Source organism: Pipra filicauda, unplaced genomic scaffold (genome assembly GCF_003945595.2).
Source record: "Pipra filicauda isolate LSUMZ 115617 unplaced genomic scaffold, ASM394559v2 scaffold3_size10097308_pilon, whole genome shotgun sequence".
Lineage (NCBI taxonomy): Eukaryota > Metazoa > Chordata > Aves > Passeriformes > Pipridae > Pipra > Pipra filicauda.
This window is the reverse complement of record NW_024104532.1, coordinates 1771433-1797720: the sequence shown is the minus strand read 5'-3', so window position 1 is coordinate 1797720 and position 26288 is coordinate 1771433. Positions and strand designations below refer to the sequence as shown.

The window sequence follows — 26288 nt, the reverse complement described above, 5'->3', positions numbered from 1 at the left end:
GGTCATCTATTATTATCTCTGTGGTTGGAGTAGTTCCACATTTGAAGAAAGTGACACCAAAAGTTTATCAAGCTTGTGTTTATCAGAAATCTCACTTCTCTTATTATTTCAGACCACAAGAACTGCTGAAACTAGTATTATGCACTTGGAAATTATCATGGTGAAAAAGGACTTGGGTGATCTATAAAAACAAAGCTTTTCTTCTGACTGAAAAACACAGAACAATATTCGTCTTCCTTACTCGTTCATTTTAGAATATTGATGTTAAAATAAATTTAACAAATTGTGCTCCTTAAGCTGATTTAACAGAATTCATTGTGAAAAAGCTTAATTTTCCTCTAGAACTATTTCTATGTATATGTTTCACATTCTTCTTTTTCTTTTGCTGTTGTGTTTCCCCTCTACTGCATTGCTTGCTCTCCGAGAACAATGGGAATGACAGTCCAACGCCAGGAATCTCGACTGCTCCAGCTCTAGAATGTTAGTGGCACTTGCTTTAGTTTTCTCATTTTGCCTTTTTTGTCTCTGAATTAAAATCAAGCCAAATGATGGATGCCCATTACAATCAATTGTTTCAGACAAGCCACCAAAAGTATTGTAGGATTCATTTACATTTAATCAAATTACACTTTATTTGCAATTCAGGGAAATGAGAACTCTGCAGTAAATCAAATATTTCCTCTCCAAGGGCCCCATTCAGCAGAAAATATCCACAATCTTCCAAGCGGGTGCCTCAATGTATGTAGCAAATCTTCCAGAGGGAGGAGAGCTTGTGCCAACAAACCTTCTATTGCAGTCTCTGTTCAACAGTTTTCAGGGTTGTGGACACCTAAATATTTTCCAGGACAAATGCAGACCTTTGAACAATGAATTGTGCAGTGACTTGGAACCTGCTGGCAACTGACTTGCATCTCTTTAAGTTCCCTTACATGGGCCACCAAGACACATTTGCAGGATTTCTGGAGTCCTGGACGTTGGTGACCGCAGGTTGGAAAATGCTGCTCTTTCCTCTGTCTATCCTGTTGTTTAAATGGGAAGTCAATGACAGTCGCTAAATGTTGGTTTTGGGGGGCGATCTTCCATGTTTCCAAACGATTTCATCATGATTGGGAATAAATTAAGAATACAAATACATTTTAAAAACTTCAAATAGCATAAATTCTACTTGAAGGCAATAGTGCAGTGTTGGGCAGATACTAATTTTTACTCATCAATGCCTTTTGAAGTTAGAAAACTTTATGTGCTTATGAAGGGGAGGTTATCATTGACTCACAGCTCCTTTCCTACGCAGTTTGCTACTGAGAAATTGTGCCCAACGGGCAACTCTTTACCCTTGCCCAGCACAGCACAAAATAATGAATTTTGAATTTGGAACCTTGTGATTATTCACAGATTTATTCCACTAAAACTTGAACAATAGCAGGATCTCGGTGTTGCCTGACACTACCAGACAGTGCAAACTGCAGGTCCACAGCACTGGTGAGCAGCAGCTCATCATCCAATGGCAGAAACCCCTGTTTTTAATCTCAGGCTTCTTTTGTAATTTTGACTCTGTTACTTACAGTCAGAATTTTAATTGCATTTACAGTTCTGAAAGTTCATTTAGGTGCCTGCTGGGATTTTTAAATAGGCATAGGTACCTAAATTTTATGGCTTTGTGGTTATTTGTTCCCCAGCTCTAAAACTGAGAAATAATTCAGGACAACTATAAATTACAAGGAATGTATGGTGCCAAATAATGTGGAAAGAGTTCTTCTACTAGGGCAAAAAATCACTGCATAGGTACACAACAAAGAGGGTCACTTCACTCTTGCTATTGGAAATACATCTTTTTTGCAGGGGAAATACCTTGAAACTTAAGGTCTCCACAACCATAATCTGATTGAAATACAGAGCTTTTAATGCTAAAAAAAAAAAATTTCTGAACAAATCATGTAATGTGTTCTTTCATCCAGTGGGATTTGAAAGCCTAACCAATAATAAATAATGATTTGCATGCTTAGTAGTTAAATGTAATAAAAATCAACCCTGACTGCTTTTTTAAGAGTATTTGAAACTAAATTCTGCCATCTGACACACCAGAGTTCAGTGGGTCAGTTTAGCTGAAGGAAGATGAATGCTGCCTATAGAATAATATGGTATTTCACAGCATAACAAGCTGTAAAGTAGAGTTGGACCTCTCCCTTTCCAATTATTTAATATGAGAATATTTGAATGTTAAAAAAAAGTATTTCTTTCCAGTTTTGTTCTGGGTGCCCAGGAGATGATGTATTTAGTTTCCTTTTATGAGTGTTTCAGTACATGTTTTACTTTATACTTGTTATAAACTACTGAAATAGTAGTTTTTGAAGGGGACTTTGTTATGCTGTTGGGGGGGGTTGCAGAATTACAGAATGAAAGGGAACAAAGGAGACTGACAGGTAGAGCAGGGTAATCTCGTGGGATTTTTTTGCCTCTTTTGCTCATTCACTTTTGTTTTGTGCAACAAGCAAAGTTTGGAAGAAAAACGTGACATTAGATTTTCCTTTGCTGCTTGGGAAAAGCATCTACCAGCTTGCATGTCCTAGACTTAAATATCATTGCTGTGTCTCTCCCAGCTTTGGCTTTGATGAGTGAGGATCCATCTGCTCCAGCAGGATGCACAATACCTTGTCCATTTTTGTACTCAATTGACTACAACTTAGATTTATTTTTAATAACTGCCTTTGCCACTGAATGTGGATCATCCACTCAGACAGGGAAGAGAATGTAAAAATCAATGACAGTACAGTGAGTGAACTCCACTAGTGGGAATCTTCTTACTTTAGAGTCCATCTAAGGTGTGGGCCATGCCTCCCTGACTCTGCCCAGTGACACACACAGGCTGCCAGGCACCAGCACAGGCTTTTCAGCACAAAATCAAAGTGATATTCTCAGAAGCCCAAGACATTGGACATTTTTGCAAATTCTCCCTTGCACAGAGCCAGTGTCCAAAAGCCTTTGTGGCTGCTTTGCAGAGGAGCCAAATGCAAGACTAGTAGCTCCTCTCTAAGTGTGCAGCGCCAAGGGATGGAGCGGGAGGCTGCTCCTCCCCACCCCGTCCCTGTGTCCTCCTTGGTGAGCGAAGGTTTCCTTACCACGAGTGGTTGGATAGCAAGACCATGGGCTTGGCATGGAGTGGGATCATGGAGGAAGGAAGAGCTTCACTGAAGTTTTTGATACACCACCTAGGAGAGCAGGAAGCAGGGATGCCCCAGGGCGGTTGTGATGGAGCTGGATTGGAGCAGGAGCAGAAGCATCGGGTGCTTTGCTCTGCGCAGACTAATTAACTCTGGCAGGCAGGTGCTTAATACTTTGCTCACTCAGGGCCTTAGTGAGTTTGTCTGTTTAAGCGCATTCTTGCATAGTGCTGATGGACCCAGAAGTGTATTTATATCCATTGCTTACTGCCTGGAAAGCTACAAATCAGTTACTGATAAATATGCCACTTCCAGCAAGATTAATGCTAAATTCCTCCTTTTAGAGTAGCAATTTGCAAATTGCTAAATTAGATTTTAACATTTGAATACTCTTTTTTTCATGTCACACTTGCAGCATCTTTGTTTTTATCACCTGATGATACTGTTTGTGTCGGTATTGAACTTTGAGGCATATTAGTACAATACACATATATTTTGGTGGCAATTTTTTATGACAACAATTCTTATGAAATCTACTGGAAAAAAATTATGCAGAATAATGTAATCTATTACACTGGGATTTGCTTTTGTTTTGAATTGGATGGAAGGCAGGTATTTGTTTTATACATGAGAAAATGGTAATACTATGCTACTTGAAAGGTATTTTATTGATAACTTCAGAGCTGGGATCTGAATTTTCCTATAGGCTGCCAATGATACCTAAAAAAATTGTAAATAAACAGATGAAAATTCATGATTATAAACCTGTGTGATGGTATCAGGGTTAGGGTTAGGGTAACTTTATATTTTTCACTCTATTCTCTAATAATTTTCTGGTCGCAGTCTTTAATCTGTTTATTCTACCTCTCTGTTGAATTAGGGAAACTGTAATATTTCCAACTCAGGAAAAATTAATCCAAACCACAATATTTTTAAAATCCTATTAAAAGTAAAATGGTTAATTTTGGTGAGCCCTACTGGAGTGCAGAAAAGTTTCAGCTCCCTCAGAACAGTGTCAGTTAGTTGATGAACAAGTGCTGATGAGCACAGGGGTGTGGTTACTGCTTTGGGGTGCCACCAAGCAGCTGAGATGTTTTGCTGCATATCCCGGACTCAGCAGTGAAGAACCAAAGGTCAGTTCACTCCCACTGTGAATGAAACATTGCAAGTGTGTCATGACAGGACTGTGAGTTTCAGTCTGGATCGTCTTTTCCTTGCCTTTTGCGGCTTATTCTTGAAGCGTCAGCTTTATAGGGAAACAGTTGCACTTCAGATATTTTAATTTCCATACTCATCTTCACTGGTTTACCAAGTATTTTCTAGATGGTAAATTGTGAGGGTGGAAGAGAGGCAAGATGCAAAGGGAGTGATATAAGCAATTATTTTTAATTCCTCTTCTCTTATGCCTGTGAGGCTCCAGATTCCAGATTAGTGATCTCTCTATAGGCGTGTTCCAAGGCTATTTAACTCGTATTTGGGGGCAGAGCTGCAGTATAGCTGCAGTATTTGTTGATTCCCCTGTAATTGACTGGCAAGGTGATCTACCGCCGATAATTTAGCAAAAGCCTGTTCAGCCCCAGAGCACTCATTTTGTCATGAGCATAAGCCCTTGACGGTGCTTTGCTCATCCCCTCCAGCACCTCCCCTCCTTCGCTGAACCTCCGATCCCCCCTGAGCGCGGGGCTGGGAGGAGACCTGCCAGCAGAGCTGCTGTGCAAATGGGGCACTAATGGCTTGCGAATCTGAAGATGGTTAACTGATCTGCGCATTCAATTAAGATGAGTTTCTCAGTTAACAGGCACCCTGGGAAGAAATGAGTTACTTTCATTTCTGGGATTATGAGCACTTAATGGAGAAGACATATCAGAATTCTGCCCGTGTTGCATGAGATAACCCTAAAATGCAGCACGGATTTTCAACTTACTCGTCTAGCAAAAAAAAAAACTTGCCAGGTGAGAGGAAGAAATCAATGCTTGTGTGAGTTCTCTCGCAGTCAGGCTCATGAGGCTGATTGTAAAATGGCATTGCATGCAAAGTTGGATTTTACTTTATATTTTTCTTGAGGTCTATTCCTTTGCTTGTGACTTGCCTATTTCAAATTATAATTCAAAATGTGATTTAAATAATATTTACCATATTCTTTCTGTAAGTCCTACAATGTGAGCATAATATCTGAAAAAGATGAATGAATCTGACTAGAGCTGGAGACTAGGCTATCTGATGTGTATATGCAATAGGCTAACTAAGCTCCAGTCAGTAGCAGTATAGTTTCACAAAAATTGCCACAATGATTCTGCTTTAAACTGGTTCAGGATCTTGGACAAAGTGAATTTAAGATGAGTTTATGGTGGACCCAAATGACTAATAAGCACATTAAAGGAGGAGCGAAGAAAACAGAAATATTTTGCACCTCTTTTGCACTGACGTTGCTGATAGATAAATGGGAAGGAGGTTTGTGGGGATGATGCTCTGATTTTGGGACTTCCCTCTGTATTGCAACTTTCCTAAAGAATAGGTGGTATCCCTGTGTCTCATTACTTGTATAGCTAAGCTGAGCCAGCAGCTGTGTCTTGGTGATTGGCTGCCTGGAGGGCATGGCTGCTTTCTTCAGAAGTGCAGATTGGATCACAGGCTGGAGTTTCCTACCCCCATCTTGCAGAGATTGTAAGCAAAAGTATATAATTGTAAGCAAAAGTGATGAATGATCACAGAATCACAGAATATGCTGAGTAGGAAGGGACCCACAAGGATCACTGAGTCCAACTCCTGGCCCTGCACAGGACCAGCCATGTGCCCGAGAGTATTGTCCAAACACTTCTTGAGCTCTGTCAGTCTTGGTGCTGTGACCGCTTCCCTGTTCCAGTGCCCAACCACATTCCGGGTGAAGAACCTTTTTCTAATATCCAACCTGAACCTCCCCTGACACAACTTCAGGCCATTCTCTTGGGTCCTGACACTGGTCACCAGATATACCATGGAGAAGAGAAAAGGCAGGAAGGACTTTTCACCTGTTTGCAGCACTTTTGCTGTGTAAGAGTGGTTACATGCTTTTTGACAGTGGTGCGGAAGTACCTGTAAATGAGTTCTGAGAGAGCCCACATGGGGAGAAGGGTGTTAGTCAACTTAGGCTGAGGAAGAAAATGAAGTCAGATTGCCTGTTGACTTGGTGAGATCTTTTCTTGGGTGTAATCAGTGCAGTAAAGGGTATCTTGTAAATTTTCTTTACCCCTTCTTGTAGGAATAATTGAGGATATTTTGCTTTCAGTGCTATATTGGTCAAGATCATTGCAGCCACCTCAGAGGGAGGAGAGAAATGAATTATTCTTATGAGCCTACTGTACCTTGGCCATTGGTAGATGGTTCATGCCATATTACTCCTTGTTTGTTTACTGACCTCCTCAGAAGCTCACCTTGGTTAATGAATTAGTTTCAGTTAAATTAGTTTCACATTTGGATAATTTTATTTTTACCACCACCCTGTACTCCATTTGATTAAATTAAATCAAGCATGTAGTCAATCACCTTTCTGCCAAAAAAAAGACAAAAGAATAAGAAAAGTCATTGATGTGGTTTTCCTTTATTTATAAGTTGCCTATTAAAGCATCTGAGGGGGCATTTAGCTTGGTCCTGAGGTACAGCTAGTTGGTGCATGTAAGGCAAAAGCAATGCTGCATCTTTAAACAGGCTTGAATAAGATTTCTTTAACTATTGAGCCTAACTCTGAGATCTCCCCTGCTGTGAGCTGTAAGTTGCTTGTAGGCTTGTTCTAGAGAGTAATAAGTATTGTTGTTTAGCAATTGTGTTGTTGAAATTCAGCTCCACTATGTCTGACAGTATTTATCTAAAATACTTTCCCTGGTGCGTGCTCAAGTTCCAGTAAACCGTGTCTTATTGTGCGACCTTTTCATTTTCCAGTGAAAAGGGATCAGCTCGTCAGATAAAAGCTACAAGCTGAAGTACAGGAAAAATGCGTGCTCAGAAAATCCGAGCATGATTGAAAACAAGATGTGTTAAATCAATGCAGTTTATCGCCTGCCTATTCCTGGCAATTGCTGTTCTAAGCTCATTCTGAGCACACACTAGATGATAAAAGTATAGTGTCACAGTGCTCACTGGGGTGTGAGGGCAGGGAAACATGTTTATCAGACAGGCTGGTACTATTTTTTTTTTACCCTTGATAACAGTTATTGTCAAAATTTTTGCAAAAAAACCCCAACCCTGAACAATTATAGAAGCAGGTGATATATCTGCTGCTAAAATCAGAAACTTGTGAGAGCTCTCAAATTATACATTTCTATTTAAATGTTACAAACTAGCAAAGAACAAACCCAACTGTTTTAATTTTAAACTATTTGCTGCACCATCAAGAGTATGTTCAAAATGGTCCTTTTGCTTTCGAGTGAGTAACCTTATCACAATTTCATGTAGACAAATCAAAGTTAATATTTAGAAATAAATATGTTTGGAAACTATTGTTTTCTCAAGGGATTTAACCTTAGTTACGGAGAGGGGTTAAAGACCTAAATTAAACCTCATAGCAGGTCAGTCCCTTTCAAGAGCACCACACCTATAATGTTCATTACAGCTAGGCATAGTTCATCTCATTTTTATGATTCAGCTCTACTTGTGTTTCTCTGTGAATCTCATTTTCAAAGATTTTGGATGTGATAGCTGGTGTTTTTCCAGTTTTCTCTCTTGAAGATTCTTTTTGCTTTGACCATAGTGCACTTGCACGTCAGAAGTCTACAATTCTGAGAAACAGCCAAATTTAGACTAAGATGCTTTCTGATAGGAATGCCTTTGGCATTCAGGCAGGACACTGAGTTTTTCTTTATGCATCCCTTGGTAATAATTATTTTTTTAATAATCTGAAGAGAAGATGAGAAATAACAAGGTTAAAAGCAAGACAGGCATTACTCAAAAGGAAATATTTCTGCATGAAAACATGTTTCAACGGTGGTTTTCAATGCTGTCTACCCCAAAGGAGTTTGTGAAGGGTGACAAAAAGAAAAAAACTTCCTGTATATAATACAAAATTATCCCTATGACAATTTTAAAGGTGTCTGCCCCTACATTGTAGAATTTGAGGAGTCCATGCAAAGGAAAAATCTTGAAAATATGCATAGTAGAGAATGAAAGGAAAGGTTACATGAGGTGACAGTTTAGCATCTCCCACACTCTCTATGGTACATCTCTGCATCTGTTTCTGAGCCAAAGTTTAAAAATAAATGCAGTGTCTTTCTTTTCAAAATGTTTTAAAGTAGGTCTAAATATAGGTCTTATAGCTAACCTTATGCACCCATTATTTTAAATCTTGGCTTGGATACATTTTTGTGCTTGTGTGTATGTGTACACATATTTTTATTTATTTAAATGAAGGGGCAAGCCATTGAGAGCCAGCCATTTTCAGTAAATCTGTTGCTGCATGTTCATGTGCAGTACCAGAATGTGTCTGAAAAATTGGAAAATATTCACGTGTAAATGCTCTTCTTTGCCATTTATAATAACAGCCAAAGGTGCATCAATTAACCTAGACAAGTAGGTTAAATGATGAAGTAACCAACATGCATTAATTTCCTTCTGTCCCTCTGTATACATATCCCCAGTGAATTCTACCAGCCTGTTGTGAAATTGGTATGTTTAAATTCCAGTGCCTGAAACTGGACTCTGTTTCAGACTCCCTTAAGGCCTAATCTTCCCCATTAGACAAGAGGTCAGTGCAGTCAGAGGAAGAAGAAACTGTGAAGCTCACAAATTGTTTGACTTTTTTTTTCCAAGCTAGATTGCAGGTTGCTAAGAGTGAACATTCTGAGTTAATGTGTTTTGAGAAACCAATATATGATTCTTGCTAGGCAAATCTAGTAATTTCATCCTGTAGCTTTCATAAAAAATTAGGGCTCAAGACATGCATTCCTTGCATCTTCAGCACCTCCACTGGTGGCAGAGAGTGGGCTGGGTGGGAAGGAAATAAATCCTCTGGTTCTTAGTTGCTGAAGAAAAATTGTTTTCAGGAAGAAAATATCATGCTGTCTATCATGTTTGTAATAACACTGATGAACACAGTGGAGCTGGCCTATTGCATTTTTAGTTCAAGTAAAGAGCAGTCACTAGGGAAACTCAGGAGATCTATGTGTTAGATTTGTCATTTGACACAGCTCTTTATTTTTCTTATTTCTTGACACATGCATGTGGTGTCTGTTGGGCCATTGAATGGCAATAAAATGTAGGAATTACATTTTTTCAGATATCCCTATTTCTAATTTAAAAAAATGACACAATGTCACAGTTTGATTTTAAAAATGGAAATTCAATGCACAAGAGCATTTTTAAGTGAGGGATTAAAGTGAGATCAGAAAAGCAAGGAAATTCTGGGTTAGCCTTGGAAGGGCCTTTCTAGCTCAGACCTTTCTGTGCAGGCTCTCGCTGTCCCACCCGCTTCCGTTTTCCATCACTTGTGGGAATAAACACTCCAGGGAAAGTCAGTGGAAAGAAAACTTTAAAAAAAGCAAGCCAAATTCACAACAACAACAACAACAACAAATAGCTCAAATGCTTGCATGTTTTCATTTAAGGAGCTTTAATTAGCAAAGGAAAAGTCTTTTTCTTTTGAGAGATTTGCAAAACAGACTTTTTTTTACTTGATGATGGGGTTTTGAAGTGGGTTTTTTTTTGGTGTATTTGTAGACCATCAGTAAAGAGGCCACTATGCATAAGAGTTGGTGGGTAGGGTTTGCTTACAGCCTGATGTGTCAAGATATTGCTTTGTAACATCTTTCATTATCATTGCTGTAAATCAGGGCATTAGCAAGGCATTTTAGCGCCTGAAGTTTGACATTACTATGGTCTCTCCTGTCCTATTCCCATCTTCTAGAGGCAATGTTTTATTTTGTAAGAGTCAGGGGCTTGTAGAAGAAATCACCCAGAGCTTGGAAACAGAAACCCTATATGTTAGTGAAGGCAAACACCCCGGATCAGCTCTGTGGCAACATCTTGCCTCAGCAAGAGGCAGGAGCTCCTGCTTCCATCCTTCAGAGAGTCCGTGCTCGGTAACAGTGAGGAGCTGAAAGTCACAACTTTTTTGTGACTACTCTCAGTTGGAGTTGCTCGAACCCCATTCTGCTATTTCTCAGCAGTGTTTACAGCCTTCCCCTGAGTGTTTCACTTAAAACAATCAAGACCAGATTTCTCCTCTGAGATAGGGACGGTCAGACCTGTGGACCTGAGGCAAATTTGTTTGTAGTCTTCAACCTTTTTTTGGTTTTGGTTACTTGAGCCCTTAGAGTCCTTTCCCTCTCCTTGCAGCCTTTTCCACTAGAAAAGCATAAGGGAAGTTCATAGGTCTAAGTGCTGCTTTCTCATTGGTTCTGGGTCAAATAGAATGAAAAAGAAACAAGGACTGAAAAATAAAAGGAATAAATGAAACCATGAATGCATGGGAAACAAATTAACTGGATATGTTTTACATTCTGAATATTTCCATAATGCTTCTATGTAGCGTGTGTTTATTTTTCTTTGAATAATAATGTTAAAATGTGTCTAATTCAATTACTCTCTGCATTCGCTGAATGAGTTTTCCTTGGTGAAGAGTTCTCCTACACTACCCCAAGCTACGAATTCCATATGATATTTGAACAGGTCCTTTTAATTGCTGATATTAAGTGTCGATCATTCTGCTGTAAGTTGGCAGCATGGCCAGAGAAACAAATTCCTTTCTCAGATACATCAGACAGTCATTCAATTAACGACCAAAGCTTTATTGACACAGTAGGAATTCATTACGTGAAATATTAAAAAAAGCTCTCCACTGACTAGTTAAAAAAAAGAGACTTTTAAAAGATAGTGTATTATCTACATGTGGTTATTAAAATTATTTGTGAAGAATTTGAAATTGTAGTTATGATGGGAACATTTTTTCTCACAGGCATAAGCAGCATTTTTGTTGAAAAATAATTTGGACTTTGAAAAGATGAATATAATGTACACATCCTTATTTCCTTTGACATTGTGCATTTTCTTGATTAAAAGCCTTAGATTTTATGAGTTATGGCTTTAGACTTGCTGAATAAAGAGCTTCATGGCTTATTCTGTTAGAGTCTAATTTGAAAGAAAGTTCTTCCTCAAGGGTTTAAGAAGTAATTCATAAAATGGTAAGAATAATAAATATTGTGCCTTAACTCATACACTAGGATAGATAGACAGATTTTGTACACCTGGGTGTAATTTTAGTTAATTCACACAAGAGACAGGCTGAAAGTTTATTGTTTGGAAGGAGAAAAATGGCTTAAATCTTGTATTTGCAAAAATGATTATATTAGCTTAAATGAAAATGCTACTCTATTAATGGCTTCAATAAGCTTTGCATTTCGAAAAGTATTTTAATAAAAAGTTACCTGAAGTTTACTGCAACTTAAAATATGTAAGTGAGGGAAAAGTACTTACCTTGATTTATATGTCTTTTGGAGGTGTAATTATTGGCTTTTTACTCACCTATGTAAAACAATGTACTTTTGTAAATGGATTTCTGGCCACTTTACTCCTTTTTTTTTTTCCACATAAAAAGTAAGCACTGTCAATCAAAGAATTTTAAGGTTTATTTCCTCTTTAGAAATGATTGATAGCCTTTTAGATTTACAAGTTGACAAGTTAAAGGGTTCTATTGGTATAATTATGTACTAAATTCACAGTCTTTCAATTTAAATGTCCTTTTAAAACCACAAGATTATCATACCTGTATTTTGAAAAGTGGGCCAGTCAGTTTGGGTTGGTATACAAATTGCTTCCATTAGCCTTGGGACCTATTTGAATTTAGCATAGTTTTTTAAAGTTAGTAGTACTTTCAATAGTACTTTTAAAATATAGGGTAAAGGGAATGCATTTTAAGTACCATGTAGCTTGTTTTTAACGTATGGATGTCAAGAACACAAATAGAGAGTTTGTATTCCTTATCGATTCTTTTTTTCTAATCATGGGGAAAAAACCCATTATTTGAATTAGAGCACTGGGAAATGTGTTATTATGAATGGGCTTCAACAGTCACAGGTACTGGGGCAGAGGAAAGCCCTGGAGGAAGCTGCTGTCTGACCTTGGCCATCAGCTGCCACTGACCGTGGCCTGAGCTCTGGCTCTTCTGCAATGCTTGGAGATCAGAATATCCCCTTTGCTTTGGAGTTTTGCCAGCTCCTGACACAAAACTGGCGTGGCTTTAGCGCTGAAGGTGGGGTTAAGTATGTAAACAGATCTGTTTCTTTGAGGGATGACTAATTACTTTTGACTTGGGTTGTAAATGAACAAGGAATGGAGGACTGATATTGTCCAGTCTGTGGTTACATGCTCAGGCAACTAAAGATTTTCTTTTTTTTTTTTTTTCCTATTTATCTAATATTGAAAGGGTTGAATGGTTATAGAGTAATAACTGATATTTAACAACCACAGTTTAGGACCCAATCCTGCAGATTGCTGTGTGCAGCCTCTCTCCAACGTTCAGCTAAAGCTGAAGCTATTTGAAGCAAAAAGTTTTCACTATCTCTCATAGGATGTGTGATGCCTTGTGAGATTGGACCATAAAGTTAACATTTTTTTTGGTCATTTAGTTCAGAAAATACTCAGAGGAAATACTCTGAGGATTTCAAATGTGTTGAATGTGTGGGAAGATATGAGAAAATGACTGCTAACTCGGGGGGATTTCAGAACTGGCCTCCATTTATAATACTGCAGAATTTAGTAACTACTTTCCCAAAGGATCTAAAGGGAAAATGGCCATAAACTAGACTGAATTAGAGAAGAAACACATTTGGCAGAACCATGCTAAAAATCTTTGAACATATTTGCAGAAGAAATGTAAATTTGAACTGTAGGGGTTTTTTTTATCTTATCAGTGAACAGTTATTTTGATAATAAATGTAAATAGTGTTAATTTATTGTAAAACTTGAAGATGGTTTAAACTAAGCATATCCACAAGAAGCCTTGTAAGTAACTTGAAGGTACTGAAACCAGGGGCTTGCAAACCAAGGTACTGTAAACTGATATTTTCTGCGAAACTGTGCAACAGAGAGGTCAAGGTGTGAAAGGAATCGTGGAAAAAAGGCCCAACCATCCCAAAACTGGAAAGGGCAGGGGAAAAGCCTTATTCTTACCCCTTCCATATGATAACCTGAATATAAATAAAAGATCAGATTCAGATATTTCCAATGAAAGGAAATGCATGGAAAAACTCCAACCAAACAAGGAGACTAGAGGGATGCCTTGACCTCTTGGGTAATGAAAAGCTCAGAAAGTAGAATCCTGAAGGACTTCTCATCTGGTGTTACCATAATATTGCAAGAGTAATTTTGGGATATGATCAGAAGATTCCTTTCTGATATTTGAGGAATGCTGGACCACGTTCCTCTCCAGCCAGTCCCCATCAGCCACACAGCTGTGATTCAGCACTGTCGGGCAGGTCCACACCCCCCTACACCACATTGCTCTGCCTCAATTTGCAGTACCATTGCTGGATTTGCTTATGGGGGTGGGATGTACTGAAGGTCCAGAAGGAGATAAAAATCTGACCCTTTGGTTACCAGTAGGACCATTTGAAACGTGGTTTGAAAAAAGTAATAATTTAAAGGGATTGTTTTGTGGGCTTGTTATGGCACACCAATTAATTAAAAACAAGCCAGGGATTATATATTAGTTTCATGATCACATGAAGATCTTTAATTTTAGGAGTACAAAAAAATGATCTATTCACTTAAAATGTGGAAGTATGGACAGGTTGTGCCATGTTGATCAGTGTGATGGAGCTGTGTAACTTGCTGTGGGATAAGCAACACTGAGCCACATGAGGGTGCTTGCAGAAGTGAGGCTGGGATATATAGTTTGATGCTAAATCTCTTTGCAATACTCTAATAGCATCATTCTAGCCACATAATAAAGTTCATAATAAGACCTTCATAAAGGTGTAAGATATATTCATAAATTAGTAAGCAGATCTTGTGCAAGAAATAATTGTGCTTGCAGTTGATAAGCTAAGACAATAAGAAAAACTTTAAAGTGACTCAAAAAATGAAAAAAAATTCTTTTTTTTCCCACCAAAAAAAGGCTGAAAATATAAAAATCCAGATTGGAATTGTTGGGGTTTTTTTCCATTTAACTCAAAAAATTGCAAATAAATTGCTGTGGAAAATTTCACCATCTCTATTGGCATGGGAGAGTCAAGATGCACTGTTGTTTAGAGATGCTCAAGAATGCTTGACTGTTGTTCCAGTTCACCAAAGCACTTAGGAAATTTTAAGCACATGTTGAAGTCTCACTAACATCTGAGTTTTAAAGTGATCATATGACTGGAAATATAGCTAGAAGGTCATTCAATGCAGTCCCCTGTAATTATAGGCAATCATATAAAAAACATAATATGCTCAAATTTGCTTTGTTGAAAGCAAATGGGTTTAAGTATGTGCTTACAGATAAGCATGTGCTTAAAGGCTTGACACAATCAGAGCTTCCATTAATGCAGTGTTCCACTTCCACTATTCCTATCCTCCATTTTATTGGACAAAGACTAGAAGTAAAAATATAGATTTTTATTTTTTTTTAATTCATTAAATCTTTTGGATCAGTTTAGTGCAGATTGGAGCCTGGGCTGCTGAAGTCAGTGTTGATGAATAAAAAGTAAAACTTCTGCCAAGATAAATGCATGTATTTCACAACAAAATCATCTGTGAACATTGCACGTATAATCAAGTCTGGAACAAGAAAGGTTCCTGAATAGTTACTACTTTGGTCTTCCAATCACAAAGGACCTTCCTCATAATATATAAGGAGGAAAAACCCAACACGAAACATGGGGTGTAAAGTATTTTTCAAATTAATTTTATTGTACCTTTCAGACAAAATAATTGCTTCCTATTTGGAAGATGTGTGCAACATTCCCAAATTTTTCCAGTGACCTTGTTGTAGGAACTGAAGTGGTAAGGTTTGGTTTGCTGTTTGAACGAAAGCCCCAGAAACAACCTCAAATAGTGCTTGAACCAAAATGTCACAGTGTGTGCTGATTTCAGTAAAAGGGGATTGTGCTGTGGTCCTTCCTTGGTCTCTCGATGCCTTTGCCCATTGTCACAGCCCAGCGGAGCCGCTTGCGATGCCTTTGTCACATCACGATGTTGTTTGTTGTTGTTTCAGCTCTGAACGAACCCACCATTGACTATGGTTTCCAAAGGTTACAGAAGGTTATTCCCCGGCACCCTGGTGACCCCGAACGCTTGCCAAAGGTCAGCACGAAGTTTATTGTTTTATTAAATATGGTAAAGATGGTTACTGCATGTTTTTGTCTGAAAGTGCAAGACTCTATAAACGTGATGGTCCTGGTTTGGTACCCAACCCAGATAAGCTGAAACAGAGGCATGACCAAGAAAGCCCAATCAGCAACTTCCACTGCAGGCTTAGGAGACTTCTGTGACCTTCTCAGTCACAACTAACTCCAATAGCTCTTGCCTTGGTTAAAAGCAAATCTTTCTTGTGTTCTAAAGTACTTAAAATGAACAGATTTCTGGTTACTCTTTTGGGACTGAGCAGCTTATTCATAGGAGGATGATGCTTTTTGATTTCGGTATCACAGCAGTACTTGCCAGCATAATTCTGAGAACTTCACCATTGATAAAATCGAATTATTTGGATCTTGAGGGAATGTGTGTCCATTGCTGCTGCACCATGTATTGGTTTAGGATAACAATGATTATATATACTGTTTTATTTCAGGATTGCTAGTATAATTAGAGCATTGTGGAGTGAAGTGATGTTTGTTCCCATGAAAATTAGTGAGAGGTTTTTGTTGATTTCTGTCAAGTAAAAGCTGTGAGAGAAAAAACATAGTTCACATATGTGAAAACACTGTCTGGGACTGCACTCAGGTCTCTTCTTGCTACCTTGTAAGAATTTGCCGTGAGTTTTGTGAAATACTGGAGAAAGAGATGAGATATTTGAAAAAGTGTTGCTTGCTGCCACAGGAACTCTGAGCTGGAGTCACTGTCTGTGAGGAGCTGCAACCACGTATTTTATCTGCTCTAACATCAGGGCTGTTACTGAGCGAGACAGAACACTCCCTATGGAAAGGAAGATGTGAATTTGCAGACCTGAGACACATAACAAATTAATTGTTGAATTAATGCGTGTCCAGGATAGCCTTTGTGACTGGGTAGTACTTGTGACCTTTCTTCTGTAACTTCCTAATATGTCCGTAGGTTTTCATCAGGGATTGTTGTAGGCTTAAAATAGTTAAATTTCTAAAGTGTTTCAAAGGTGAGATTTCATGAACACTGTAAATTAATTTATTTAATTTCTTGACAGAAGTAAAATTCAGTGAGTGACTTTTTTACAGGCCAGGCTTGCTCGGTCTTTTATCTTCGCCTGGGAAGGCTGCAGACTCTGGTTTTGGGGTCACTGGTGTGTTGTCCTTCCCTCTTACCACCACAGAAACATGCTGTCCTGGAGAGTTACATTTTCCATTGGCTCTGTTCACCCTCTGCAAGCTGTCCCTTCCCTGACTTTTGGACAGATTTGCAGCAGGACACAGCTTTCATGGCTTGTCAAATTTCCATCCAGAAGTGCAACCCTTTCCAAAGAAAGAGAGCATCCTTCTGTAGGGGCTTTTTTTCATCTGTATTGGGCATCTGCTGCCAGATGTGCTTGTGGAGAAAAATTGTTTCTGAGAAAAGGAGAAGCCAGCCTTCAGTATGCACCAGGTATTTGCAAGGCCCAAAAGTAATGCTGCAAAACTCCTGAACCTGACATTCCAGCTGACTTGTGGATGGCCATGGCTTTCATCTAAATTAGGAAATTTAAATAAAATAAGACTGAGCAATTCCAAGTTGGGCTATGAAGCTGGGGGTTGTAGTGCATCACCAACCTCTGTAGGTATTGGACCCCCTTTCTGACACCCCTGGCACTAACGGGGTCCCTAGGAATGCTCCTCTCTGCTGGTATGGGAATGCAGCCACCAGGTTGAGCACCCTCCTCTTTCCCATTTAGACTGAGACTGTTACCACATGTTTCTACTCCCCAGTGTCATGGGACATAAAAGCAGGCAGAAGAGAGCTTCATCTAGCTCTGTATCCCAGCTTCAACATTTAGCAGGTATTTTAGGATATTTGAGAATGAAGGTTAGTCCTGAGTCATCTGTCCCCTATACACCCTCTTGGCTTAATGTGTTTGTTTGGACTGTCTTTTAAGCTATTTTTTCAAATCTTTAAATCAAGGGAAATTGTAGTTATGTATGCAGAGGTATGATGTTATTGCCAAAAAAAAGGTTACTGCTTAAGGGTTGAACAAACTCAGTGAAGAAACACTGTGCAAACTTAGAGGGAAACAGGACGAAGAGAGGACCTTTTTTTTTTTGTCTTTGGGTAATTCCTTCTATGCAAGCTTGAAGGTTGGACCTCAAGTTCAAGACTCATTAATATGCCATGCACAGAGGCTGAATGCAGCAGGGCTTGGCACATGTCGACTTCTGTATTTGAGGTACTGATGGTTCAATTCCCAGTATTGCTCGCTGGCTCCAGGATCACAATCAAGGACGCAGTGAGTCTGTGCTGGGTGAGCACAGCACAGTGCTCTTCCCCATGTCATTAAACCAGGAAGGGCTTTGGCAGTATTCCACTATAGACAATTCTCAGTGGCTACTTAGAAGAGTGTTGGAAGCCATATGGCTTCCACAGTGGAACCACGGGCAGAGAGGGCAAATGTTTGAGAGAAGCAGCAGAGAGGAGATCAGTGTTCAAAGCTTTCAATACCCTTTCCTCCATTTTCCTGTCCTGCCAGTGCATCATCACTTTCTGTTCATTAAAAAGCTTGTGCTTATGCATTAAATAAATAAAACAAAACACATTTCTCTAATTGCTGCTAGGGTTTGTGGCCATTATTCCATTGAAACACTGCTGATGAATTAGAGATCTTTCAAGAAGTAGAAATGGTTACAATTGTTGTGTTCATAAGGTCATGTTGTCCTTCCCATGGACCATCCAGAGCATTCTGCAGTGTGACTTATCCCTGCAGTCAAGGAGAACTGTTGAGGCCATCAACTGAGTGTTGGCACATGCTCTGCCCTCCGGAGCTGATGAGTTAACAGCATTTCTAAAACCATTGAGGCTATTTCAGAAGTTTGATCTCTATTAGTTTAGAACCAATATTTTCAGAAGTGCTCATTATTTATGCCTGGGATGAATTTTTTTTTTAAATGTTCTGGCTATCTGCTGATAGCAGGCAAAGAAAAAAAACCAGGTTTATTTTTTTTTCTCCTTTTCAGTACTTCAGTAGCCAAATTCCAGGGGAGAATGTCCTCCCATAGTGAGGAGAATGGGAGCACCTGGGAACCAGGGTCTTTGAACTGCTGGACTGACTGTTGATGTAGAAATGTATTTAAAGTGGAATTGAAATATATAGTTTCTGGAGAAGAGTTGGAACTGATGTTGGCAGCTGGGCTATGGAGCCAGCTCTGAGCCAGAATCCTGTTCCCTTGTACGGAGAAGGTCAGGGAAAGCAGCCAGTGGAGGGATGTCACTAGCATATGTGCATGTCTGTACATACACACCCACATGCACAAGCATATACACCAAGAGGAGAGACAAGAGGCAGTGGGATTAGCACCCAAAGCTTGGAGTGAGATCAAGTACCAGGAGTGTGCTGGGCAGTGTAGTCTTTCCTTTCTAATACAGACAGGAGGCAGATCAGAGGAAACAAGAGATCTCTGGGGAGAAGTGAAAAGGAATACCATGATGTTAATGTTATGAAAGTGTATCATCCTGTAGGAGCAGTCTGTAGAGAGCCTGCCTGTGGAGCTGAGGAATAACCCTGCACGTGTGTGCACCATTTCCATCTCATGTGTTCCCATTTGCGCACACAAATGAACATGTGTTGTTGGTTCTTGTGTACAAAACTGCAGTGGAGATCACTGAAGAGTTCGGATCCCAACAACATGTTGAGTCTATTAAGGTTCATTCATATAACCACCCTACAATCCTTAAAATAAATCCCTGGCAAATACGTTGCGATTCTGCACTTTTGTTAAAACTCTGCAGCTATAGCTGTAAAACAGCTTCAACTGTGAGCTAGATTTGAAACACATCCATCCTAAATGATTTAATAGCAATGATTCCTCTTTATATGCAATTTTCTAGACTTTATTTGCCATTTTCACCACTCTTACAACTCATCACTTGTGTTTAGATTAAGCACCAAGATTGTTCACTTTGTGTTTGAGAAGCAAGTCATTGCATTGACCCCCTCTGTGATCTGACGTCCTCTCCCTTCCCAGTCTGTTGCTTCAATGCTTTCTAGGACACCCCTTATCCCTCCTGAAAGGGACCTTTACTTCTGGTTTCTCTTCATGTAGATGAAAGTGGAGCCTCTCTCTCTCTAATGCATAGGGGCCTCCCTGCTGAGCAGAGAGAGCAGGTAACCAGGATCCTTCTTCCCCTCAGCTCCTTTTCTTTGGTCAGTCATTAACCCCCCCCAAACATATTCCACCTCCTCGTTTAGGACACTAATAGAAGACGTGGTTATTAGGAATCAGTGACTGGCAAAAGCAGTTGTCTTTTTCCATATGAAATCCCACAGATCTGCCCTTTATCCATCGTGACATGGTATTGTTTATATTGCAAATAAAGGTTGTCTCTAAACGTGGGTGGTTGGCCCAGGCTTGCTACTGGAGGTTAAAATAGCAATGAAGACAAGGCAGCTCAGGTTTGCTGCTTCACACAGACCCAATGGAAATTCCAGAAAGGATATCCATCTGCTAACTCAACATACTGGGCATTTTAACCCAAGTTAGTAATTTTCAGCTAAGGAAACACTTTTTTTTTTAATCCCCACCCAGTGTAACAGGAGAATTGTTAGAAAACTTTTTTACTAAGTATGGGCAGGGAAGGGGAGCATGTGAAGAGGAACTATTGAAGTTCAGCACGGAGGGCATGGGATGTGCTTGGAGGTTTCTACATTCCACTCTAAAATTTATAACAATGTGAGACCAGAGTTAACGTTGGTGTTGAATCCTTAACAGTTGTGGGTTTTTTTTTAATTTCCTAATAATTTGAGCATTTAGTTGATTGAGGGTCTTGTGTAGGTTTTTGGGGTTTGGTATTTTATTTATCCTATTGAAAAGGTTTAAGGAGAGAGTTCCAAAGCTTTTGAGAAGATGACCAAAATGCCGAGGTAACTGTGAAAGTATCACCCTTATGGCGTGGTGGATGTCAGAGGCGTGTCTGGGAATCTGCAAAGAGTCTGAAATGAGGGAGATAAGGGACAGAGCCACAGCCGCATCTCGCTGAAGGGCAGAGCCACACACACATGGCTGGCAAGGAGCCCTTTCCTTTCTGAAGGTCAACAGTGTGCATACGCATTTCAGTGAGCTTTCTTTATAAGTGGGTCAGCATTTACTCAGCAAATGAGCAGATGGTGTAATTTAGAATCTATGACAAAACTTTTAATAGATCAGAGCTAACATGATGACAAGGAGCTCTGCACTGTTCTCCATTCCTGATTTCTGCTTTGCCTTGGGGTAAAAATCATGCCTGGGATTGGGTTTTCTGGTCTGCACATTCCATCTGAGCAACTCAAACCACTTGTTTGAACATCCTGTAAGAGGGATCCCCACATTTCTCTGTTCCTGTATCCTCATACTTGTTGGTTTTAAATACAACAATTAACAGGAAGACACCACACAGGTAAACACGGTCCCTTTGAGGACCAGAGTTTTTGAAGGAAAAAGCCACAGTTTGAAGAAAGTAACAAAGGCTGCATTTGTGTATTTTGCTCCATGGAGCTGAAAATATCTGGTAAATTGATCCCGTGGGAGTAATAAATACACATTACTTTATCTTGTACTTCATGTCCTATACCCCTGAGCCTTGATAGAACAACACCACTTAATAGACTTAAAAAAGAGTAATTACAGTCATTGGTTGTGTGATATTTCAGCCCTTCCAGCCCTGCCTGACCTTCTAATTTAGCTCACCGTGTCTAACTAATGCATTTATATTCATCTTTTATGAAGCATGTGTAGTACAAAATTGACTTTGCAGCCTTTAGCAAGCTGTCTTACCAGGTTTAGGATTGGGTTAGTACAGCGTACTGTATAGCATATGTACATTTACAGCAGAATTTTGCACGCATATGACTCTGATCATCTATTACTTTTTTATCCTTTTGGAAATAAAATAAAAAAATATTTATTCCATTTCATCCTCCCCTCCCCTTTCTAAAGCTTTTTTTTTTATTGCGGCATTATTTACAGCTAAACATGCAGGGAAGAGGATGCAAGCATTTTTAAAATGATTACCACTAATGTTTCTACTTGTCAGAAGTGCTTAAATTTTCCTGCACTTTGTCTAAAAACTTAGCACTTTTACCTTTTAAGAATTACAAATTTCTAAGATCTTACCAAGCTGATTTACAAACACAGCTGACAGTTTATGATGAATGATGTTGAAAAATGTACAATATGTTTCTCTGTCATTTCTGTGCATGTATATATTAAGAAGAAGATTAAGAAGAGAGAGAACCCCCCTCTGAAAGAAACCCTTGAGTTAGAGAGCACACACACAAATCTCTCTCCTGTGTTTCCTCATAACTTCCCGCTCACTTCACTCATCCAGTGGAGCACAATTGTTCTCTGTGCATTTTCTCCCACCATATGGTATCCTCATTACCATACACTAAGGGTCCATATGGGGAACTTGTGAAGTGAACTGTATTCATTTTAACTGCCAGATGAGCAGCCTTTTGCTTTGCAAGCTTAGCTTAAGTCATCTGCTGTCTTTATGTTGTTATGGCAACATAGCACCAATAAAAAATTCTAATCTACTGTAAGTGTCTGGGATCACAGTATTTTAAATGCTCATGGTAACTGTCCTCTGAGTGAGGCTGCTTGTTCTTTTAGTGGGACAAAGGGTTATTGTCAACTCCAGCAGGTGGCAGTAAAGAAATTGTTTCTTTTTTTTTAAACATTTTAAAATATATATATATTTTTCCTTTTTCCCCAGCTCCCTTCACCTCAGAAAGTCATAGAATTACACAGTGTGGTCAGTCCTTTACAATTTCTAGGATTTCTGATGCTCAGGTCAGAATCACAGGTAGTACTTTTAAGTTACAGCTCAAATATTAAAGGTAGCAAAGTCTGAGACTGCAGAGGCAGCTCATGCACTTTATTGACAGAGATCCAGGCTCAAGTACCACCTCACCAGGATTCTGATGCCTCCATAGCCACACAGCTAATTCAGTTTTGGAGCTGTTATCTAGCTACATTTCCAAACTCCTGAATCAAGCACAAAACTAATTAAGAATATTGTATAGTAATGGAAATAGGCAGCAGCATCCTTAAATATAAATCATTTTCACCTCTGCAGGCCACATGATATGTTGCATCTCCGTCTCCCTATCTGCACCGAAAGTGAGCGTTTGTAGTCTCACTTCATCAGTTCACATTAGCCTCATGCTGAATATTTAAACACAGAACAATTTGAACACACCATGAAGAGAGACAGTGACTGCACTTTCACTTGGAACAGCAAGAGCTCATCTAATAATAATTTAGTAAATCAGCCATTTAGTGGCTCAGTTGTACACTGTATTGTGCCAAATAATATTCAGTTCAACTGTATGCTGGTGAAATGGAAATTCAGACTCCAGTCACATGGCACATTTTTACTCAATGGAGAGATGAAATGGAAAATCACCCTCCCAACAGACTGTTTGAATGTAGTGATTTATCAAAAATATAGCAGAGTGACAATATAAACAGCATTTGGTTGTATCGGGTACAATCTATTCTAATTAGGCTTTTATTATTGTGGTTTCTCCTGCACAGATTATTTGATAATTCAGGAATTACATTTGCATCTTCGGTTTATTTTATATATGGGCAGAGAGCAGATCTGTGTAGTTACTGCATAGTTACAATCCTTTAAGGCCCAGTCCTGGGAAGCCTGGAGAGCCCTTTATTGCCATATTTTGAGCCCTGGCTCACAGGGAACACCGTGCCCTGAGGAGCAATGGGGAAACACAGCTGCTGCCATGGATGTTACCTCATAGCATGAAAGCAATATCAGATTGATTTCTTTTTCCTTTTTAAGACTATCAGGATTTGTAGGGAATTGTAATATCTTAGACTAACTGATATAACTGGAATAAAACAGGGTTTTCGGTGCCCATCCTTGTTTCCTGCATGCTGACTGTAGCTTTTCTTGCCTGTATCAGTCTCTCTAATAAAAGATATTACCTTAACCTACAAAACTTGCCTTGGTTGTAACCATAGACCATTGTAACTTCAGCCAAACAGCTACACTTTAAGGCTGTCTCTGATGAAGATGGGGAAGAGAGAATATTTTCCTAGAAAGTGTGTTGTGAAGTTTAATTTGTTCCCATTAAAGTGGTGCTTTGAGATCTTTGAACGGAGGGCATTGCAGAAGTGTGAAGTAATGTCTGTAATCTCACCTACAGTTTCCATTTCTAGCCTAGTTTTAGGTGTTATGCGGTGGTTTACGTGGTGATGTAAAATATGATTGCCGTGTATTTCTCACAACACAGTCCAATTGAGTAGCAGAAAAAAACATCCTCCAAACCATCATGATGCCATTTAGCAGAGAGTGCTGGAAGCAATAGGATGCCTGTTGTCGTAATTCTTCTAAGAAATACAGAGCTTCACAATCTATACCCAGCTGCTGACACTAGAAAACTCAAACATTTTGGTAAAATGAATCAAGCAGTAATGTTTCTTTTATGAGATCTCAGAGGAAGGGAAGGTTTGGCACCATTTGGAGATCAGGCTCAGCGATCCATCATAGCAAAGGCAGCTGTCCTGGTGTGTCTCGTAGGTCACTCGATCGAACTGGTGGCTCTTACAACTATATTATTGCTTATGGAACAGTAATTGAGGCACCATGGTTAAAAATTACCTGGTCTAATAGGCAGTGAACAATTTGCACTCAATACAATTATAAGCCAAATCATTCATTTCATAACACTTGGACTAATTTATTTGTTGACCTTTTAATATCCATAGCTCTTCAGTAGCATTAACTGCAACTCGGACAAAATCTCTTGTTCATTTTACTTTCATTGATTTTTTTTTTCCCATTGAGGCAATAACAGTTGTTTGAGTACAACCTTTTCTTTCTGTTGTAAAAGTCAATCATGTAACTTATGGTGATATAGCTCAACCGGACTGAAATGTCCTCGAAGTACAATAGCACAATCTCAACCTACTTGTACAAACACAGATATGCACTTGGGATTTATTTTAAAGAATATTTTGGAATATATTTGTGACTATAGATGACAAATGATGCATCTGCTGAGAGGAGAATGAAAAAAAGATAGAAGCATTTTTTAAAGTGGTGTCAGATATATGTAACCCATTTTTTGTTCGTATGGTATGGGTGATCCAAGATACAGAAATTTTAGAGTTTGTTAATGTTGTTCTTTAGGATGACCTAAGTGTCTTTAATGCTAGATTCACAATTTCACCTGGACATAGCATCTTGAAGTCCAATTATTTGGCAGAATAAAGAAACTTAATTTTTCCAAATGTGAGCATCTGAGAAATAAAATGTGTGTAAAAGTATTTTTAATAAGTAGGAAATATTTAATACTAATATTTTTATAATCTGAATTGTCTTTCATTTTTTTGGCTTTAAACCAGCATGAGAGCCAAGAGGTTGCTATGATCAAAAAAGTTACTGAAATATTGATTTATTTTGAAAAAATCAGTATTTTGAAGTGATTCTTTAAAATATGTTGGTGTAGTGACAAGGGTAATACTTTTCCTTCACCACTGGAAAAAGAAGCCCTAGATCACGTAAAATGCTGTGCCAGCTTTTACATTGTGGAGGTGTACACAGAAATATAGTGTTAACCCTGTGAAATGTTGGATAAATTTAATTTCTTAAATACATGGTTATTCAACATTTATAATTGCTTGGGATAATTTTCACTGAATATTAAGACTGTAAATTAAAAATAACAGTATCAGGAACAAAAAATCTTTTGTTTCTGATGAGAAAGTTGAAATTTTTTTAGAATATCTGATCGAAGTAACTTCATTGAAGTCATCTTTCTGAGCCAAATTCTCTTTGTACAATAAAATACTGTAAGTCTTTTGAACACACAGTTATAAAATATGGTTGTTACACTCTTGGCATTTTATGCTTCCCTAGAAATTACCACTTGGTATCTACACCTAATCTCTGGCCTGTCTTTTCATTTCAATTGAGTCTGAAGTGGTCCTTGGCTGTAACGAGAATGCCCCTTTCAAGAGAATTCTTTTAATTATACCGATGATAAAATGTAAGTGAAAGTCATTTGTAGGGGTTACGACTGAGCAGTGTTTTAACTGTAATACTAAAACCTACCAACGTTATTCCAATCTCTATTTCAACATTTTTATGCGTCCACTCTCCACAGAATATAGTGGAATATCATTGTAGGTCAGAATTTCAATGTGTCTTATTTTTTCAGTTTTCCTCCTGCTATTAAAAGTAATCTGAACTCTCCATTTCTAACTACTCACACTTCCTACCTGAAGCCAGAAAAGTGACAGTTTCACAGATCTTAATGATAAGCTGGAAATTTTGTTTAGTTTTGTTTACTTTGTTGGTGTTTTTTTATCCTTCATTAAAAGAAAACATGGGTGGGTCTTGAACTGAATGTGATTGGACACTTGTTTTTTTTCTTTTACAGAAAAGAGATAACTTGGCATACTTAGATATTTATGTGGGTAAATGCATTAATAAAGACCAACTCTGAAAATAAATTGACAAAATACATATCTACAATTTCCACTTTAATTGCTAGATAGTTCCTCTGATTTAACTCATAAGGAATTCTTGCTTTGCACTACCAAACATAATTATATCTCTCTGTAGATTTAAATGCAGTCAAATGAATTATCATCATCATGATGCAACACGATAGAGTCTAGAACTGACCTAATGTGAGACAAATTTAAAAGTGATACAACTTCACCTGTGTTTGGAAAGTCTCTGCGTATACAAATCATAGAAAATAGATCTCAGCCTCTCTATTTGCCAAGTTAAATGTTTTTCAATCATACAGATCCATATTTTGATATCTACATTGTACCACACACAAGACACATTTAGTCT

At 38.6% G+C, this 26288-nt stretch overlaps 1 protein-coding gene across 8 annotated transcripts in view; it reads left to right on the top strand.

Annotated features, from left to right (window-relative positions):
- The window catches only part of EBF1 (EBF transcription factor 1), a 274664-nt gene that overhangs the window by 227802 nt on the left and 20574 nt on the right, over window positions 1-26288 (top strand). For all 8 annotated transcript variants that reach the window (XM_027718755.2, XM_027718750.2, XM_027718754.2 and 5 more), the window contains exon 11: window positions 15319-15407. In XM_027718755.2, coding sequence (XP_027574556.1) covers window positions 15319-15407 — 89 coding nt within the window. The remainder of the gene's footprint in view (window positions 1-15318; window positions 15408-26288) is intronic.